General features: G+C 35.3%; 1 protein-coding gene across 9 annotated transcripts in view; it reads right to left on the bottom strand.

The window, feature by feature from the left end:
* The window catches only part of LOC113509727 (syntaxin-binding protein 5), a 391,733-nt gene that overhangs the window by 63,692 nt on the left and 306,612 nt on the right, over positions 1–21,429 (bottom strand). For all 9 annotated transcript variants that reach the window (XM_052898893.1, XM_052898898.1, XM_052898899.1 and 6 more), the window contains exon 3: positions 8,496–8,678. In XM_052898893.1, coding sequence (XP_052754853.1) covers positions 8,496–8,678 — 183 coding nt within the window. The remainder of the gene's footprint in view (positions 1–8,495; positions 8,679–21,429) is intronic.

Here is a 21,429-nt window from a genome sequence, read left to right as displayed (position 1 = left end):
CTGTTGTATTTGTTGGTAATTATTTAAATTTTGTTGCCGGACGACCTGTTACAACAAATTACGCGCTTAGTCCGAACATGTAACGTAATTTACGCCGCGAGCAATTTTACTCCGTTCGTGTTTTGTTCGCGTTGATTCCTACCGTTTAGACTCGAGCCACGCACCAACTGTGTTGTTTATGTGCTGTATATATTGCCTACGTTAACACTGTTAGGATTTTTTATTATATTTGAAACTATATTTAAATAATTATTTCTTGTAATTGTTTATAATAAGTTTACTATTGTAATCTTTTGGAGGAAACAATAAAGAGTATCAATCTACCTAAATGTATTTAAATTGCCGTGTAGTCCGTTGTTGCCGGAACGGAATAGGCCACCCCATCCTTTCGCTTAGGTGTCGTAAGAGTCGATTAAGGTAAGGCGAAGGATGGGCAGCGTCTCTCTTAAAAAAATAAAAGTAAATCTAAGACTGAGGCTTTTGTATTATACCTTTTTGTGACTTCACAACTTGTAGAGTTGACATCTTACGATAAATATCTATCTATTTGTAATTTACTATAAATTCTATTTGTGATTATTAATGTTATTTACGTTTTAAACATATTTTGAAATTTAAATTATTTTAACTGTAATTAATTTTGGCGCGCATGACGTGTAGTGCTACTCACGACACAGCCGTGAACTGCGCTCATGAATAAGGGCTCCTAATAAGTTCAAAACTAGGCCTAGGCATCCCAGAATTTAAAAAATGATTTAAGCCAATATAAACAATTAGAATACAGTATGATTCATGATAATTATTATTTAACATATTCATTGTATTCAATATGCTACATGTTTTCAGAATGATAAGTTAGTCCTTCCAATAAAAATAACCTGGACAGCCAAAAGGAGTATGTTCTAAAGTTTGTATTTTTCTGTGTATGTTACATGACATCTTTGCTAATTCTGAATCGATTAAAATGATATTTTTTTTTGCAATACATAGAGTATTGATTCCAGTACTACTTTTGTTACAACTGGTCACCAATTTCTTTACAGGGATAAGTCGTGCTTGTTTATGTAAATTGTATGGAAAACTAGTCAAATATTAGACAATATTTTATACCTATTTGTAGTATAAGCGTGGATACACAATCGAACTCGTCATACGAGCAATATTCGGATATTTTCAGGATTCGATATCCTCTCCACGTCTGTTACCAAATATTGGTAATACCTATGTAATATTACATTATTGATGAAATTGCCCCGATATAAGTAACTATTATTATCCGTTTTTATCTTATTGCGATAATATTAAGGTTCACAATCGAATAGAGGGAATACTCAAATAGAAGGCTCGTAGCTTGCACCCGAGATTGGATAGAGGTATAAGACTTTAAGTCAACATAGAATTGGGTCGTTTATTTATTTAGAAAAGAAACAAACGGTAAATGAGTAATTAAGTAGGCAGTTATTAGGTCTGATTTAAGAGGATTTATAAAGTAATTTTACAAAATGTGGTTAACGTAGGAGTTATTGGTCAATTTTCAATATTTCTGATTTAGTTATTTAAAAAATTCTCTGTTAGGGTATTTATAGAATACTTCGCACATAAAAGTTTTGTACTCATTTCATATTTTTATATTTAAAATGATTTAAGTACCTTTTGATTATTAAAACCCAAATTTCTTGACATCTAAATTCTAATTTTCAGTGACGGCTTTATAAGACTCTTGTTGCATGATTAACTTCTGAATAATCAACCGAAGATATTGAAAATTTATAAATTTATTTTCGAAAATGATTGAATTCCGACGTTGGCTGATTTCGGTAAATTTCGACATAAACGCTCTCAAGGCGTTTCCGGAGTCGGCAGCAACAAAATCTAACGGAGCAAAAACCCCCTCAGTTAATCACCGAGGACTGTGGGGGCGTGACTTCCGGAATGTTTGACTGTTTGACTTTCAAAAGGAGCTGGTTCTTGTTGTGGTGGTGGTGGTTCAATTCGCCCGTATTTATTTTTCTTTGAGACAACAAATTTTTGTTTGTTGCATAAAAAACTGCAAGCACAAATGATTCTACGTTCTTAATGCAAATGTCAAAAATAAAAATAAAATATAATATGTGTTTGAGAATATTTTAAATACACGATCGGGACTTAATGCGATGAAAAATTTTTGCAGGTAAATAGTACCTACGTACCTGCTTCTTTATTACCAACGTTTCGACGTGGACGTTCATTTGCACCTCATCCTGTCGTGATCACGACGTGCAATCTACGTCGAAATGTCCACCACCAGCACTACGAAACCACGTGGTGGTCATTCCCGATTGTGTATTTAAAATATGTGTAAACAACGCGAAAGTTTACATATTATCATATCGGGCAATCTAAAACGTTTTATACATCTTAAAATGATATAGGGGAAAGATTTGATTTTTTGTTTTTATTGGATAAACTCATGAATTATTTAAGCGTTTTCAAATTTTTTTACAACACAGGAGTCAAACGAACATGCGGCTCATCTGATGGCAAGTGACTACCGCCGCCCATGATCACCCACAACACCAGATGTATTGCAGGTGCGCTGCCGGCCTTTTATTTATTTATTTGAAAATTACTCACCACTCTTACAGTTTCCCAAAACGTGTAGTGAGCCATAGTTTTATTTTACAAACTTACAAATTTTGTACAACATTTTAAAAATATATCTATTTTGTCATTAAATGTGTCAATATCTGGCTGCTGAGCAATCAGAGAATTGAGCAGAGAAATAGCCTGATAAGTGGGAGCAAACTGAGCAGTACAGGTGCGAACCGGTGGTGCCGATAGTAGTCGACAAGCACGCAATTTTAAAAAGGAATATGCTCTTTTCTTGAAGGTTATGATGTCGTATCGGTTCGGAAATACTGCTGTTGGATTAAAATTTATTTATGTACAGAAGCGAGTAATATAGGCTATGTTTTATTTGATAAAAATCATGCAAAATCCGAGCGTGTCGTCGTTAGTGTTCATGTAAGAATAATGGTCAAAATTAGATTGTCCGTTCTAATTATTCTATTTGCGTTAGATTCGGTCGCTGCGAACGTACTGAACGAGAGATCAGCGGGTCTACCATGAAATAAAATTCAGAAATTTTGGACTCAATTTCGTGTTTTTGTTTATACCAAAATCGGACTAATAAATGGAGTTTAACATTTCGTTCGTCATACATCCTATCATAAAAGTCCAAAGAAACAATATTTTAACATTTTTAATATTTCCAAACGGCGTGTATTATGTAATTTTAACATCAAATTTGTGTTTCGTTTCGCTCCGAAATTTCGGAAAACATTTCGTGGTAGGCCCTTAGGTTATTATATGTAATAAAAATCGGTAAAAAAACTTTTAAGTTAAACGGTTTTATTTTATGTGCACTGAAAACTACAAAATAAATAAATAGTTACTTACCTATCAACCTACGTAGGTGATCTCGGTCATTAATATCTCTGATGGTAGTGGTTATCATAACATGAACCATGTCAGCGGCCGAAAGGCAGTTCATGAAAGAACACTAACACCAGGGTTTGCTTGGTAGGTAAACTAAGCAGCCCACACTATAACAAGTAGGTATTTTGACCTTCTAGTTCAGAAATATTTTAGTACTAGGCAGAATAGCTTTTAGGCATATTAGACTAAAATAAAAACGTGGGGCCCATTAACTATTTCTGTATTACTTTCTACTATACTAAGTGTGGATTGCATCGACTTATTATAATCGTCATCATCATCATCCTAGCGGTTTATCCCGGTCGCATCCGAAATCTCATAGCTCCGGAGTCCAGGGTCCGCTGAATCGACTTACTATAATCGTAACTGGAGGTTTTGACCATCAATAACCAGCCGTTACGGCTTCACCAGCGAACGCCGAGCTCATGATCTACCAAAGTATAAGATATGCTCTGCTATAGGTATGATTTTAGAGGGGCCCCACGTTTTTATTTTAGTCTAATATGCCTAAAAGCTATTCTGCCTAGTACTAAAATATTTCTGAACTAGAAGGTCAAAATACCTACTTGTTATAGTGTGGGCTGCTTAGTTTACCTACCAAGCAAACCCTGGTGTTAGTGTTCTCTCATGAACTGCCTTTCGGCCGCTGACATGGTTCATGTTATGATAACCACTACCATCAGAGATATTAATGACCGAGATCACCTACGTAGGTTGATAGGTAAGTAACTATTTATTTATTTTGTAGTTTTCAGTGCACATAAAATAAAACCGTTTAACTTAAAAGTTTTTTTACCGATTTTTATTTTCTTGTTTTTAGTATTTAGTGAAATTGTTTACCGAATATTCCTCATTCTATTTAATTCATTCAGTGCATCATTATTACATGGTTTCTTATCTGATAATTTAGTACAATCTAATTCCTCAATACATAGCTCTTCCAGAGACTTGACTCGACTTAGAGCCACATATGCTTGTCCTTCCTCAAACCATTTTGCGCCCAAATATACTACTGCATGGTCGACGGTACTGCCCTGCATTTTATGGACGGTGAATGCTCATGACAAAACTAAGGGCAACATCCTTTTTTCAGCCTTACCATAATTGAATTTTGCTGGAAACTGTATGGCTTTAGGGTAAATAACGTGCGTGCCGTCTGTGCCAAAGTCAATTAAAACTGATGATATATCTGTTTCGTACATTTGGGTTCAACGGAACTGAGGCCAAAATTTCTGTAATGTGGCCTATAGCGTCATTTACCAATCCTTTTGTAACGTCAATATTGGACCGCAACATTACTTTTGCACCTACAAATATTTCAAGTACTGATGGTAAGCCTCCAGTCTTATTTATATTTGTTGGTATTTTTTGTTTATTGTTACCATGTTGTTCCCATGATTAAGGGGCATTTTGACGGTCGACCCCCCCCCCCCCCACCGCAGTCCAGTAAAGGGGCAAGGCTTAATATACAACAAGATGCGCCCAATCTTGAGGGGGAAGCGCTTACGACATTACATTTTTATCCACCCTAATGCCATACAGTCCTCGGCACGTTCAGATCAATCTGACAACGGGAAGGTGCTTAAATTCCAATTTCTAATTTTGACCCAAATAAATAAATACCGTACAGGTCGAGCTAAATAAAACCGTTTATTAATAAAAAATAATCACAACTAATTTAAAGCAATTGTGAATAGGCTATTCTCGGGTCCACAAGCTTCGTCTAAGACCACATCATCACCATCCATCTGGTGAGATGTGTGTCTAGTGTCTGAGTGTCTTGTGTCTGAGTGTCTAGTGTTTAGTGTCTGAGTGTCGAGTGTCGAGTGTCGAGTGTCCGAGTGTCTAGGTGTCTAGGTGTCTGAGAGTCTAGTGTCTGAGTGTCTTGTATCCGAGTGTCTAGTGTCTGTATGTCTAGTGTCTGGGTGTCTGATTGTCTAGTGTCTGAGTGTCTAGTGTCTGAGTGTCTAGTGTCTGAGTGTCTAGTGTCTGAGTGTCTGAGTGTCTGACTGTCTGAGTGTCTGAGTGTCTAGTGTCGAGTGTCTGAGTGTCTAGTTTCTGAGTTTCTGAGTGTCTGAGTGTCTGAGTGTCGAGTGTCGAGTGTCGAGTGTCGAGTGTCGAGTGTCGAGTGTCAAGTATCGAGTGTCGAGTGTCGAGTGTCTAGTGTCAGAGTGTCTAGTGTCTGGGTGTCTGAGTGTCAAGTGTCTGAGAGTCTAGTGTCTGAGTGTCTTGTATCCGAGTGTCTAGTGTCTGAGTGTCTAGTGTCTGGGTGTCTGAGTGTCTAGTGTCTAAGTGTCGAGTGTCGAGTGTCGAGTGTCGAGTGTCGAGTGTCAAGTGTCGAGTGTCGAGTGTCGAGTGTCGAGTGTCGAGTGTCGAGTGTCGAGTGTCAAGTGTCGAGTGTCGAGTGTCGAGTGTTGAGTGTCGAGTGTCGAGTGTCGAGTGTCTAGTGTCTCAGTGTCTAACGTCTGGGTGTCTGAGTGTCAAATGTCTGAGAGTCTAGTGTCTGAGTGTCTTGTATCCGAGTGTCTAGTGTCTGAGTGTCTAGTGTCTGGGTGTCTGAGTGTCTAGTGTCTAAGTGTCGAGTGTCGAGTGTCGAGTGTCGAGTGTCGAGTGTCGAGTGTCGAGCGTCGAGTTTCGAGTGTCTAGTGTCTGAGTGTCTGAGTGTCAAGTGTCTGAGAGTCTAGTGTCTGAGTGTCTTGTATCCGAGTGTCGGAGTGTCTAGTGTCTAGTGTTTAGTATCTGAGTGTCGAGTGTCGAGTGTCTAGTGTCTGAGTGTCGAGTGTCTGAGTGTCTAGTGTCTAGTGTCTAGTGTCTAGTGTTTAGTGTTTAGTGTCTGAGTGTCGAGTGTCGAGTGTCGAGTGTCGAGTGTCGAGTGTCGAGTGTCGAGTGTCGTCGAGTGTCTAGTGTCTGGTGTTTAGTGTCTGAGTGTCGAGTGTCGAGTGTCGAGTCTCTAGTGTCTGAGTGTCTAGTGTCCGAGTGTCTAGTGTCTGGTGTTTAGTGTCTGAGTGTCGAGTGTCGAGTGTCGAGTGTCTAGTGTCTGAGTGTCTAGTGTCTGAGTGTCTTGTATCCGAGTGTCTAGTGTCTGTGTGTCTAGGGTCTGGGTGTCTGAGTGTCTAGTGTCTGAGGGTCTAGTGTCTGAGTGTCTAGTGTCCGAGTGTCTAGTGTCTGGGTGTCTCAGTGTAGTCCTATTATTTGATACCCATATTGTGGTGGTTGTGGAAAAATATGTACCTAGTCCGCCATATTGGAACGGCGTCCATCTTGAATTTTAAATTTTGACATAATCATCGTGTTTTACTAGTGTAACCCTTTCATTTGATACCCATATTGTGGGGGTTAAGGAAAAATATGTAATCCGCCATTTTGTATCGGCGGCCATCTTAGATTTATAATGTTATTGATTTTATTATATTGTATTGTCATCTAAATTAAATGTGTGTACCAAATTTCAGATCAATCTGACAACGGGAAGGTGCTTAAATTCCAATTTCTAATTTTGACCCAAATAAATAAATACCGTACAGGTCGAGCTAAATAAAACCGTTTAATAAAAAAAATGCAAGTTTTATGGTTTATTTAGTTTTGATGTCAAAAATAAGTGTATGTAGACATTAAATGAGGATATGTTAATGGAAAAAGTTTATATTATGAGTATAGTCATGGAATATGAAGTGACGTTTATGACCTTATAGCTGTAGGCGATAGTTACACATCACCAACGGAGAGATCCTCAGCCTGTTTGCCATGCCAAGGTGCAAATAAAAAGAGGAGTCACATTAGCATTATAAGCTATTACATAGCTAGATCATATCGTCAATGTGACGATCTTAGTGGCGTAGTAGTGGTTAAATACATCGCCTTGCCATCCTTCATGTGATGTTTGTATATACGAGTAAATTGTATTTTTTTTTTTTTTTTTTTTTTTTATACTACTTAGAATGGCAAACAAGCTGACGGCCCACCTGATGGAAAGTAGTAACCGTCGCCTATAGACATGAGCAGTACCATGGACATAATAGAGTATACTGTTTCGCCCATGATACCCCCCATGCGTTGCCATTCCTGAGGACTCAGGTGTTATTCCTCTGTACCCAGTAAATTCACGCCATATCCCATCCTTCAAACCGAAACACAGTTATGCAAACACAACTGCTTCACGGTTGAAACACGAATGGGACAGAGGTACCCAAGCAATCGACTTTTGTACAAAGTCTCCCTCTGTATATTACTGGGTACAGAGGAATAACACCTGAGTCCTCAGGAATGGCAACGCATGGGGGGTATCATGGGCGAAACAGTATACTCTGTTATGTCCATGGTACTGCTCATGTGTATAGGCGACGGTTACCACTTTCCATCAGCTTGTTTGCCATTCTAAGTGGGATAAAAAAAAAATTGTTCTAAGAAGTGTTATTACTAATTGTTTTAATCCAATCAATATTTATACTTCTTGGGTTTTTAGATTTTGCATGCTTTGCAGGCGAAATATGTGGACTTATATTTATTGTTAACATCTACGTATATACTTAGCATGTTTCTTGTAAATAAATAAATATTTTTTATAAAATTTGTGAGCATGTAAGTTTTTATTAGGCTGAGTACATATTATGATTTAGGTATTTCCTTATAAAAAAATAGGTGTTTCTATCCGTTGTCTAGTACGAGAATCTATATTAATAATTCTATTTACTTTACCCTACTGGTAAATAACTGTAATGACGCTGTGTAAAATATCCAAGGTTAATCTAATCTATCAAATCTTATTATTTTCGGCAGTGCAACAGTTAAAATTGTAATATATAACTATTATATAACTTATTGTAATAGTATTATTATTATTATTAGAATTAAGATCTAATTGCTTTTGGTTTGGGTGTTCTGAATTGTGCCCGCAGATGTTCGTTGCCAGGTTCCTCTCGAGACGAGGTATTCTAGCTCGAGGATCAGGCATGCGGTGTAAATTCCCAACCTTGTTTGTACTGATACAACTGTATGTGAGGTATTATAACGGCTCTTACCTTTCTCTTTGAAACTTGAGCGACTGGACCCGTTGTGGTGACTTCTGCCTGAAGGTCCACAGGTGCAGCTGGTCGTCAGCCGTCGCCGTGACCAGCGCACCCTCGTTGATTAGGAACTTGGCGTGCAGGACCGCTTCGCCGGCCTCGTGGCGGACGTGCGCGTCCACGCCTGGGCCGCCGAGTCTGAGGTGCTTTGGTTAGGGAAATTGCAATTTTTATAATATAGTCGCTGATCTAGCAAACGTTGGGTTCTCTCTTAATAGGTCTATTTTTATATACTGCGATAAAAATATCCTATCTCTCTCGGAGCAAACAATAATTATTTACAAATTGTACTCGTATTTAAAATCGGATAAGCGGTTTTAGAGATTGACGTGAATGACTGTCGTGATACGGGATTTTCATATATTAAGACAGTTTTTTTTTATACAACTTAGAACAACTTAGAATGGCAAACAAGATGACGGCCCACCTGATGGAAAGTGGTAACCGTCGCCTATACACATGAGCAGTATCATGGACATAGCAGAGTATACTGTTTCGCCCATGATACCCTCCATGTGTTGCCATTCCTGAGGACTCAGATGTTATTCCTCTGTACCCTGTACGCCATATTCCACTCTTCAAACCGAAAAACAGCCATGCAAACACAACTGCTTTACGGTTAAAACACGAATGGGACAGAGGTATATTGTAGTATTGAGTAAAGTGTATGTACCTCATATTTTGTTTCGTATTCGATCGCAATCGTTTTTTGAATTAATTCATTAGCAATATTAATTCTTACACTCAAGTTCCATTGATCGTACAAATCAATATCTTATAACTGCTCTCTAAATATATTTAATTTTGATTCAGTTTATATTTTTTGGTTATTTGATAAGAAGTATTTAGTTTAATTCCGCTACCGTACGTGTGTGTCCGTCAACACTTGAAAATTGACCACCACTATCAGAAGTTCCACATCTTTTCGCTGCAATTCTGTTCACGTTTGTTTCACGACATGTGTTTTACTTCTAAACGAAGTATTTTCAGCCTAACCAGTGATATCGACTTCCGCAAGATAACATCTAGTTTAGTAAAATACATTTTCTAATTAAATTATTACATGAAATACATAATAAGTTTGTCTGTTAACATAATTATATTTTTACAATTCCAAGCAATAATTTCGCGTGTCACTGCAAAAATATAATGAAAAATTCGTGATTCTCTGTCAAAATTTGTTTCTGTTATTTTTTCCAATTGATTGCGTGGTAATTTTTTTAGGTAAAGAGGACAGAATATTCTTGAAGGAATAAATCGTAAACAGAACGGAATAAACAATCCTCCGGGAGAAGAGTGGACAATTTATGACAGTCATAAAATAAACGACTTCCAAGTAACGAGAGACGCTTTTGTATTCGCAAATTACTGACTGAATTTTATTATTTAGCGTGGACTATTAAACACTGAGCTTGTAGTTTAATGATCTATGTAATTATTGCTTCGTCATCATAGTTGGTGCAATGAGTTACAGTCAACTGTATAGGTACACTTTTCTTTCTTAACTTATTTTTCGTACACATTCATCTTTTCAACGTCATCCTTTGAGTTTGATTTTGTTTTACCTGCCACTTCCAAAATAAACTTTACTTTGATTGACATTACTTTACGCAATCAGTAACATATATTTAGATATGCTAGTCTCCTTTTAAATGCTACGAGAAAATGACAATTATATAAGCATCGCCATTTAAAATAATGTAAGAAAATAAAAATGCAATTGCGTAGGTACTAGCAAATCGACCGCTTTTTGAAAGTCAGTACGTACTAAAAACAATAAAATCCCGAGAAAGAAGTAGGAGTAGGCAATCGTACGGAATTGCAAAGTACGCACTTCGGGCCTACCTAACGCAAATGTGTTTTCTTACCGTCGAACGAGGGCGCTAAAACACTCAGAAGTTTGGTAATTTTGTGAAACAACGCAGATTATTTCGACGAGTTGGGCCGGCCCGTCGCCGCGTCGACACTGCTATACGCCATATTGAAATTCTTGGAACAAATAAATCTACTACCGCTGACAATTACTTATTATATATTGTGCAAATGTTAGCCATTCATATAAGCTAGTTATATGGGCCTATTGTTAGCGAATACTATTAACTAATAGACAGTAAAGGCTTGAACAATTTTCATTAATTTTATAATAAGATGGTCAAAATGCGGAGTCGACTAGTTCTTATAATAAGGTAAATGTATGTACTCGTTATTGTTTGAATATTGTTAGTGAATAAATTTGTAAAATTTTTAGCACTAATAGGTATATCAAGGCAAAAGTTATTTAACTAGTTTAAAAAAGAGAAAAACCTCTCTAGCATTTTATGTTGACGCTACGTTCCATAGGACTAAGCAAAGACGGTTCACTCTATATATTCATAGATTAGCTCAGTATTGCCAGATATTGTTTTTTTTTTTGCATTTTCGGGTAATTTTTTTTTCTGTTTGTCGAATTTTTGGAGAAATAGAATCCTTTCAGAAATTTTTGGAGAAAAGTGAAAAATGAGTAACTTTTTTAGAAATTTGGGCAATAGTTTTCGTAGTTGTAAACACACATGTATACAAGGTACATGTATTAAAGGCATATAATTACATTAAAATATATGACTAAAGGTACATAATAAAAAAGAGAAGGAGGGAAAAGTTTTACTTTTACTACAGATGGAATGGCTTTTTTGTCGTTTATTTTATGGCACATGACAAAATGTAATAAAAAACGACACAACTTTGTGTTAGGGGTAAAAATCACGATAGTATTCAACGTTTGAGTAAAAATCAAAATTCGCATCTGGCAACCCTGAATTAGCAAAAGAAAAAAAAATAGTAAAATTACATTATGGAGTTGGAAAAATTTTTTTCTTTCTTTATCATACTTCAGTATTTAATGAAGCCGCAATGTTACAATCAAATTTAGACAGATTTCAGCTTAAAAAAAGTATTACTATTTTGAGTTTCCATTTAACAATGCATTTTATTATATAAACCGTACGTCCCATGTGCCCAGACGGACGTCTGATGGTAATCACTAACCTTCTAATCCTCTCAGTCACGAACTGCGAGCACTTTAGAGAACATGGCGCCTTTTTATAGACAATCAGCTACGTCGTGCACAATGTGTTTGTGAAGTTGTAGCTAGTTCATATTGAATTACACTAGGTCGTTTCGAGTGCGCTCCGCTCAACAAACAGGCTTGTATTGTGCTATTATCTTAATGCAGCGAGACGAGAGGCGTATGTGAGCACACGTACCGCGAGCGACGTATATAGATTAAAGGGATGGCTAGCGTACGAGAAGCTGTAGTGTGACAGCTATATAGGGGAAATTATATTTTGCGTGTTGGCAATTATAACTGACATATTTAGTAGAAGAGTTGGCCTATTTATTTATCGATAGGAACACCAACAGTATATTGCATTATAATACATATAACAAACATTCAATACAATACAATATTAATGCACATGCCTGTTAAAGGTATTCACAGCATTTACTTTAACATAATTATACCTACAGTATGAAATGAAGTAAACAATTTTAAGGAATTAAGTAATACTAGATTAACAATATTTTAAAAATTACATTATTAGTTATGGCAATATACATGTAACCGGAGAAACAAACTCACAATTATATTTATAGCATTAGTAAGGATAGATATATTTTGCAGGTTATTTTACTAATAATGGAGCTACTAGTCCCCGCTACTGGCAACACTTCTCTTCTAGTATTATTAAGTTATCTTTACGGTTCTGCACTTTTATTACTACATATATTGGTGACGAATAAGTATTTCTAGGGTGAGCGCATTCCATCCTACATTTTATCACCACTTACTATCAGGTGAGGTAAGGACAAGCACAAATCTATCTTATAATAAAAAAAAAAATTATCTCTTCAAAGAGAAACCATATGCAAATATAGCTGCTTGGCGACACATACACGAGTAGGAGAGAGGCTTCGTCCAAGCAAACTACTTGCTTTCATACGATCTTTCTCTAATATCTCATCATCATGGACTTGTGACTTTGGTTTGGTTTGTGACGTGGGACATGGGTCTTTTCAAAACCTACTGCCTGGTGCCTACTAGTCTTTCACAAAACTGGTTTCACATATTTAATTGTACCTCCAGTTGTTACATTTTACTGCTTTCTGTGAAGAGAAAATAAACTATAGATTCAGTTTTTCATTCATCATCACCATATCGGTCTTAAACTGTCCACTGCTGGACATAAGCCTCACTCTTGGGGATTTTGCCAGTAGTTGCCACGCTTGGCAGGTGAATTGGCAACCGCAGTTAGGCTTTAGAGATGTTTTAAGAAGGACGCTGCTGCCTATCCCCCGCTCTCTCTTAGTCGCCTCTTACGACACCTACGGGAAAGAAAGGAATGGCCTATTCTACCACACGGCGATTTATTTAATATGTAATAAATATACACAAAATAAGTTAAGGTTAAACATTCTCTGTTAGAAAGAGGACTCGGCTAAGTTTCGTGAGTACTGTTTGTACGGTAGACGTATGTAGGTAGCTCGTCCATTACGGGTCGGTGACGGTGAGTACACACGAGCAACACAAGTTCGCTGTTTGTACAAGCTCGGCTGCAGCTCCGCCGTGATTGGAAAACAGGTACCGAACTGTGTCTACGGCGCTGTCGGTTGCGGGTGCCGTCAAAAGCTTTACCGTAGCACTGCATAGCTTTGTACCTAATTTAAAAGTTTAAGTGTTGCGTTCATATATATATGGGTATAATAATTGTTCACAGATCACAGTGATATAGGACAACAGAATCTAATAATATAAAGGTAATACGTTTGATTTCATGAGATTTTAGAATCAGATTCTTTATTTGCATTAAAAATGCTTACATTAGATGTTTAGTTGTTTTTTATACCACTGAGGTGGTAAACAAGCATACGGCTCACCTGATGGTAAGTGGTTACCGTAGCCAGTTGTGTACACTTCGAGCTACATGTTTCACCAAAATACTGGTATGCAAAATTTATTAAAATACTATAACCTAGACATTTTGTACATAATATTTAAAAATTACATAACTGATTTTAAAAATTCTTTCACTTATAGAAAACTACATTATCAGCGCGTAATATCCTTAAATAATATTATAAATGTAAAAGTGAGTTGGTTTCTTGTTTGTCATGCATGACGTGAAACGTCTACCAATTTTTGTATTTAGTATTTCATATCAATTTTGGTATAGAGATAGATGGGATCCTGGAATCGGTTATAAGCTACTTTTTCTCTCGGTCACGCGGACGAAGTCGCGGGTAAAAACTAATAGTATATTTTGAAAATTCTATATACTAATGCGAAGCTGGGCTGGATGACTAGTATTATAATAAAACAAAAAGAGCCTCTAGTTGCTTACGAAGAAATGTATATTATACACCTAGGTGCAATCTAGTCTTTCAATAATTGTTTTACATTTGGTTTTGTTTTAGTTCTAAGTGACAAACACTAGCGAGGAATATATTTTGATTGAACATTAATTTAATTTAGTTCTTTTTTTTTATTACTATGTAGCTTTTATAATGTTTATAATAGTGAAACATGTAATAAACGACCTTTAGATAATGAGTCATACTCTCTATTTACGCAATCGACTGTACCACAACATCGACTGACACACTGACATAAAGTGACAGTTCGACTGACACTGACATGCAAGTGTGGCGAACAGCGCGCTATTTGCTAATGTCATCCATAACATAGGGATATAGCTCTGTGTTGTCAGCTGAAGCCAACGCTATTCCTCAATGCCACGCTTTATAATTAATACGTCCTAATTTGATTGAGTATTAATTACTTAATACAAATACTTGTTATGTAATTACATGTGTTTGCACAGAGATGTTTCCAGTTAAAATTTATTAGTAGATTTTTGTATATGGCAACAACTAATCGGAAGTTAGGTTTTATAATTTTATCGATGCGGTTTGTTACACTATTATTTTATCAACTGAGTGAGTTTTACAGTTTCCCAATACGCTCATTCAGAAAAGCATTAGTACAGTAACATATGTGTTACTGTACTAATGGAATAATGTGTAATTAAATGGAATAATTTTAATTATATTTAAATCCTAGAACAATAATAATATCTATATCTTAAATCTCTGAATACAAACACTGTGGTCATCAGATAAAACTCCAGCAAGTTGGAGGCAGGCACGTCTGATTGTGGATACCGGCTCAAAACATCATTGAGTAGTTTCAATACAAGAGAGAGAGGAGTTTGCTTAGCCAAATCTGTTTTCCTTAACAGAATACCAAATAAGTGTCGTCTACGTACTCGCACGTAATTACTGGGTGCGAGCACAGTAAATTACGCTTACCAACTTTAAATTGTTGAAAAATATTACTTTTTCATTATTCATATTAGCCGTTAACTGTCCATTGTTGAACATACGACTACCCCATAAGAGGGGTTTGTCAGTAGCCGCCACGCTTTGCAGGCGGGTTGCCAATTGCAAATAAGATTTATTGACGATTTAAAAGGGATACTGATGCTCATCCCTTTACTTTCCTTAGTCATCTCTTACGACAGTTGCAAGAAATGAAGCCGTGGCCCATTCTATGTTCGGCCCACACAGTAAAAAAAAATGCGATATATTAAATCAATAAATTCTATTACCATCCGCTAGGTCTATAGGTGACCACTGTCATTTGTAATTACTAAGAGTTTTACTCAAAAAGGTGTTTATATAGCATTTTCGTTTTCGATTCGAGTGTCTGTAGTAAAATTAATTTAGTCGACTCACAACAATTCTAATAAATATAATAATTTGCTAGTATCACAAGAAATTTACGTCTCGATTACCAACAATAAAGTGTTCAACAAAACATTGAATAAGTTTCAAGATACCTATTCAGAGTTGAGAAGTTTTATAGCAATTACTGTACTGTAATCTTGTATACAGTTAATGGGCGCTTTGAGAAAATAATTTGAATTCAAGCTCCAGAGGATCAGGCAAGTTTCATCTGGAGAACGAACGTTCTCATGTTTAGGATTGTTCGTCACAAAGGAACAAGTTGTATTGAAGTATCTCACAGTAGTGCAGTAAGTATTGTATACACATACGCTCAGATACTTGTAACTTCTTATTACTTACGCTGTGTGCACTATGCACAGCTTTACTCTGGCACAGTGGTTTTGTACGTACGAATTCATTTTGCACAACTGACAATAACATTTCGGAATTTGTTACATCTCTATTTTTAGCGGTTTTCTTGAAACCACATTAGCTTATATTCACACAAATTCATTACTTATATAGTTAAACTTTTTGGAAAAAAAAAACAACTTCGTTTCTCGCCTGTTATTCTTGGTTGAAATTGCAATCTGAATGGGCGGTAATGAAAAAATGACTATTCAAAAATGCTTATATCTAAGTTTACTTGAATAAAAATATTTCTTTCTTTCTTTCTTTCTTTCTTTCCACTGTTTCAAAGATTAGTATGTAGCTTTTCAATTCGTTAAACTGTTTAAGCATGATCGAGTAGAAATATTTAAACACATATATTATTTTTTGTTTCTTTCATATCATTGCTTAGAAATTTGTATATCCAATTTCTTTATGTGTCCAATGTAAAGTATTTACAATATAGACTTCAGAGTACAACACTTGTAAGATTAGGAATTAGAATAATTCGTATAATACAAGCACTCATTGTGACCTAAACAACAGTAAAGCAACAAAACAAGCAAGCAGCTCAGACAAATTAGTCAGCAAGTTGCACGCTTTAATTTTGAAACTGGCTCTGTTTTCTAAAGCCCATTCCGAAGTTATCTCGTTATATCTCGATGAAATATTATTATTTCATTGTTGAGACGTGTTCCGTTCTAGGAATCAGGTGAACACAGTTGTACATAACTTCTTAGCAACTTATTTTGTTAACAAGATCTGTCATAAAGTATTTACGTACATAATTATTTTGATTTTCTAAATAAAGTTTTTAGAGGATTTTGTAAAATACGTGGAGTGGTTTCTTAACAAATTTAGATTTATAAATTGCAAATTTGAACTATTTAGGCATCGAGCTGAGTCTTAATCAAATAAAGAATATTCATGTAAGAATTTACAGGCTTTTATGTTAATTTTACTGTGCATTCCTTAATGTGTTTCAGTCGAGAACAGAGAATTTTACTATTGTAATAATGAATGTATTGAGTACAGGTATATACATTTTTTTATTCAATTTAGAATGGCAAATTTACTGCCAACCTGATAGAAAGTAGTAATGATGAAAGGAATACCACTATGGATATAACAGAATATACTGTGTCGCCCATTCTTGTATTTCCATTCTTGAAGACTAAGGTGTTATGCCTTTGCTATTTCATTATTATCAGTTAGTTTTATTTTTTTCATTATAGTAAGTTTATTTATATTTAAAACTATAACTGTATCAGGATCAATAATGTTATTTTCGAACAAAAGAATTTAATTTAATATAAATTGTTATTTAAAAGCAACATTTGCTTATTGCAATATTTTATATTTATAGATACAGCAGCTTCGGTAATGCGTTGATTAGTTAGATAGATATTCTTGAAATTTTAATAATGATACTTAGAAACTACAAAAGCAGTTGACTGTATTTATTTTTTTAAGAAAACAACAAACGGTAACGTATTATTTTGGTAGATGCTTATATAAATAAACGAATCAATTTTGTACGTCATTTCCGTTATTCGTCGAAAGTGGGCAAGGAATGGTAACCTGATTCTTTTGGAGGGGAGAAAAAGGATTAATTATTTATTATTACATTACTGATGTTTCCGAGTGTATGTAATAAAGAGGGAATAACACTATTAGAAGGGAGCAAGAAGATTAATTAATCAATTTCTCTCTGATGCATTTTGGCCAGTACTGCATATAATATTTAAGTTTTGTGTTAGATATTACTCGAAGGCTTTATTTAGGATTATTTGACAGTGAAATGTGATGAGAAATTGCAGTAATTTTAATACTAAACATTTATTTATTTATTTACACTTTATTGCACCAAGTAAAAAGAGAAATAACAAATACAGTGAATATTAATGAGAAGTGATACAAAAGGCGGCCTTATCGCTGAGCAATCTCTTCCAGACAACCTTTGGGTAGAGGACATTGAGAAAAAGACAAAGGGTAGGTGGCGCACTATTATATAAATATTATAATATATAAACATATATACATACATACATACATACACATACATATATAAAATATACACAATTAAATATATTATAAATTTATTACAAAGTCTGCTAAGAAAAACCTTCGCACTTGTGTCCTATTTGTGTTTCTGTTGTGACGTATTTGTATTTGCATGGCTGAGTTTTGATTTGATGGATGGGATTTAGCAGAGAAATTCCCCTTAACTTACTACACTATATTATACTACTTATGGATATAGAACACCATAGTTCTTGGCAAAAATGAGTACCTAGTAACTCGATTTGTATGTTATTCTGTTGTCATTAAAATGTGTAAGACCACCATAATTTTGGTGAGAAGGATTGACCGCTATTAGTAGGGGTTCTATGACCTCTCTTATCAGTTATCAATTTCAAACAGTAATTAAGGCTAAACCCATATTGCGACATGTGTTTCACCTTTAAGCGGTCATCATCGGGTAATTAATCGATCGGAGCAGATATGAACACATCTTTATTTATTTAATTAATGTTTTAATACAAAGATTTATAAAGCGGGTTACTGTATTACTTTATAATTGAGATAAAACTTGAAACAGAAGTCGCCTGTAACAATTCGAGGAGAGGACTGTATCAAAATCCAATTCCGCGCTGACTCATAAATCATGCTCCCTGCGGTACATTAGATAATTCTTCGGGAACAATAGTAAAGGAATTTAGCTATCTATTTAATGCAAAAATACGTTTTGTGGTTTTATATTTCTATTTTGTTTAGTCTTCAAAAAAGAAATGATTCTCAATTTGTGTGTGTTTGTGTGTGTGTGTGTGTGTACCTACTAATATGTTAAGAATTATAAAATTTGTGAAATCTTTGATTTCTTTTATATACAACTTAGAATGGCAAACAAGCTGATGGCCCACCTGATGGAAAGTGGAAACCGTCGCCCACAGACATGAGCAGCACCATGGACATAACAGAGTATACTGTTTCGCCTATGATACCCCCCATGCGTTGCCATTCCTGAGGACTCAGGTGTTATTCCTCTGTACCCAGTAAATTCACGCTATATCCCACCCTTCAAACCGAAACACAGCCATGCAATCACAACTGCTTCACGGTTGAAACACGAATTGGACAGGGGTATCCAAGCAATCGACTTTTTTACAAAGTCTCCCTCTGGTAAATTCTTCTGATTGCACATGTTGGAAGGCATTAGGGAAGGGCTGTATCCAAAAAAGGATAGGTACAGGGTGAAACGGTGATAACAGGGTGTTGGTCTCATATTTAAGTCCATTTTCTGTGTGGAGCAAGATTCTGCTTATTTATATATTTTATAAATAAAGAAATTTTATACCAAATACAAGTATATCTTAATAACATTTTTAGCTATTCACATTTGTAATATTAATGGAACGCGGACAGACTTTATAAACCTTTCTATTATTAATGCAGATAATACCCATATCATTGGTAACACCTACATTCGTGTAATAAATCGAATTGAATGGAGTTGCCATGGGGTCTGACCAATGCCTATATGGAAAGGTTACCACTTACGATTACCATTTGCATTTTCAAATAGAACAAAAATAACCGGATTGTATGTGGTGTAGATATAATTATTGACCTAAAATTTCATCTGTCTGTCAATTAGAAATGTAGAATATTAATATTGATAAAGCGGTGAGATATTATTTTGAATTTTATCAATCAATCCCTTTGTTTTCCTAATGTAGGTTTGACGCGGTGGCGTTGTGGGGAATGAATTTTTAATTGAAGTATTTTAGGGTCCTTACTTATATATTATATATATATATATATATATATATATATATTGTTTATTGCACTAAAACATACAGTAACAACAATAAGTTATTAACAATGTTAGCAAAGGCGAACTTATCTCTAAAAGAGATTTTAGATATTATTAGTGTTATATAAAAAAGTTTTTGTTTTTATTATAAATGTGAACGTGTGTTTGTTACTTCTTATTGCCTTAATAAATTAACTAGTCGTAATTGTGTAGATTTGTAAACGAAGTCGCGTTTAAAGACTAGTATTTCTTCATAATAACTTTTAAAGATATGTCAAGCGTACAGGCGTACATTAGAGAAAGGAAAATTCCCAACATTAAAATTGGATATGAATTTGAAGGGAGATAAAAATAATAAATCCCAAGCTTGGTGCCCGGTCTTATTAATTAACGGACGGGCGGACGGACGGACGGGCGGATGGGCCCCTGTAATAAAGAACTTCGAAGTGATTTCATAGGAAAGCAATTTTCTCTAAAAAGGTAAATTTACTCGGTCCACGCTCCACGTGGAATTGGGTAATATTGAAAGCAATTCAATTTTTTAACTTATTGCGGCAACTTCGTTACGGGTATATAGAAAAAATATTGGCTTCTTTCTATTTGCTCGTGTACCTGTTACACTGTGTTACCTACAGACGACAGGATGGACATGAGGTCATAAGATAAAAAAAAAATTAAAGAATAATTATTTTGTGTTCTCATTCAAACCATAAATTTAGTGTGAGTTGTAACGCGCGAGTGCAAAACTGGCGCCACGCCAGACCCCAGAGGGCGAGCCATCTCCGCAATTTGGATAGGAAACTGCAATAACCACCCTAATGTACCGTATCTTCCACGAGGAGGGCGGGAGGGAAACGGGGAGGGGGCGCATCTGGGACAACAGCCGCTTACTTGACTTCACATTCACAATTAGAGATGGAGAAACGGCTTAAATTAAACACTTATCTTAAAAGAGTTATTAAATATATGTAAAAAAATAGGTATTAAATATATGTTTAGATGACTAAATTGTTTATGTTGATGATTATGATAGTAATACCATTCAATGCTCTGCACTATTAATAAATTCTTTTATATTTATTTTTCTAATTGAACTGTCAAATTTTAAAATCATTAAACTAAATTTCTAATATAAGTAGTATATTCATTTATTTTAACATTTATTATATAAGTAGGTAGGTATTATATGTATTTATAGTGTATGTATTTATGTAATATTTTATTATATATTTTAATATTTTATTTAACTGCATATTTGTTTATGTATTAATAGTTGTAGCACTCCAGCTGCCCGCTAACGAAATGCTTTCTTACTGTACTGGGTTGACTGGAAGAGATCTCTGTCAGAGACAAGTCCACCCTTGCTCGCAACATATAAATATATTATATTACATGTAATTTACAAGTGCAATAGAGAATATATATAATAAATACATTTGGGTGTCCAACATCTGTTTATGTGTAAACGAAAGAAAGCATGTTATTAAAAATTAAAATATTTTTTTTTGTACAACTTAGTATGGCAAACAAGCTGACGGTCCACCTGATGGAAAGTAGTAACCGTCGCCTTTAGACATGAGCAGTACCATGGAAATAACTGAGTGTACTGTTTCGCCCATGATACCCCCCATGCGTTGCCATTCCTGAGGACTCAGGTGTTATTCCTCTGTACCCAGTAAATTCACGACGTTTAGAAAAAAATGTTTAACTCGACAAGTTAACGATGTTAAAAATAAAAAAAAAGTGCAAATTATTTCACAATTAAGTATTGATATTCACAGAGCGCTTGTTTGCTTAGCGTGCTCACTCGTAATTAGCTAAAATTTAATAATTTATTTTTACAATGTTATTCATTGACAGATAAGTCCCGTCATCTATACCGTGTAAACTGATAATATTATTTGTGTTGTGAACATTCAC

The sequence above is a fragment of the Galleria mellonella genome, unplaced genomic scaffold (assembly GCF_026898425.1).
Source record: "Galleria mellonella isolate WM207_F2 unplaced genomic scaffold, CSIRO_AGI_GalMel_v1 utg54, whole genome shotgun sequence".
NCBI lineage: Eukaryota > Metazoa > Arthropoda > Insecta > Lepidoptera > Pyralidae > Galleria > Galleria mellonella.
Note: the sequence above shows the minus strand (reverse complement) of the source record. Positions and strands in the feature narration are given on the sequence as shown.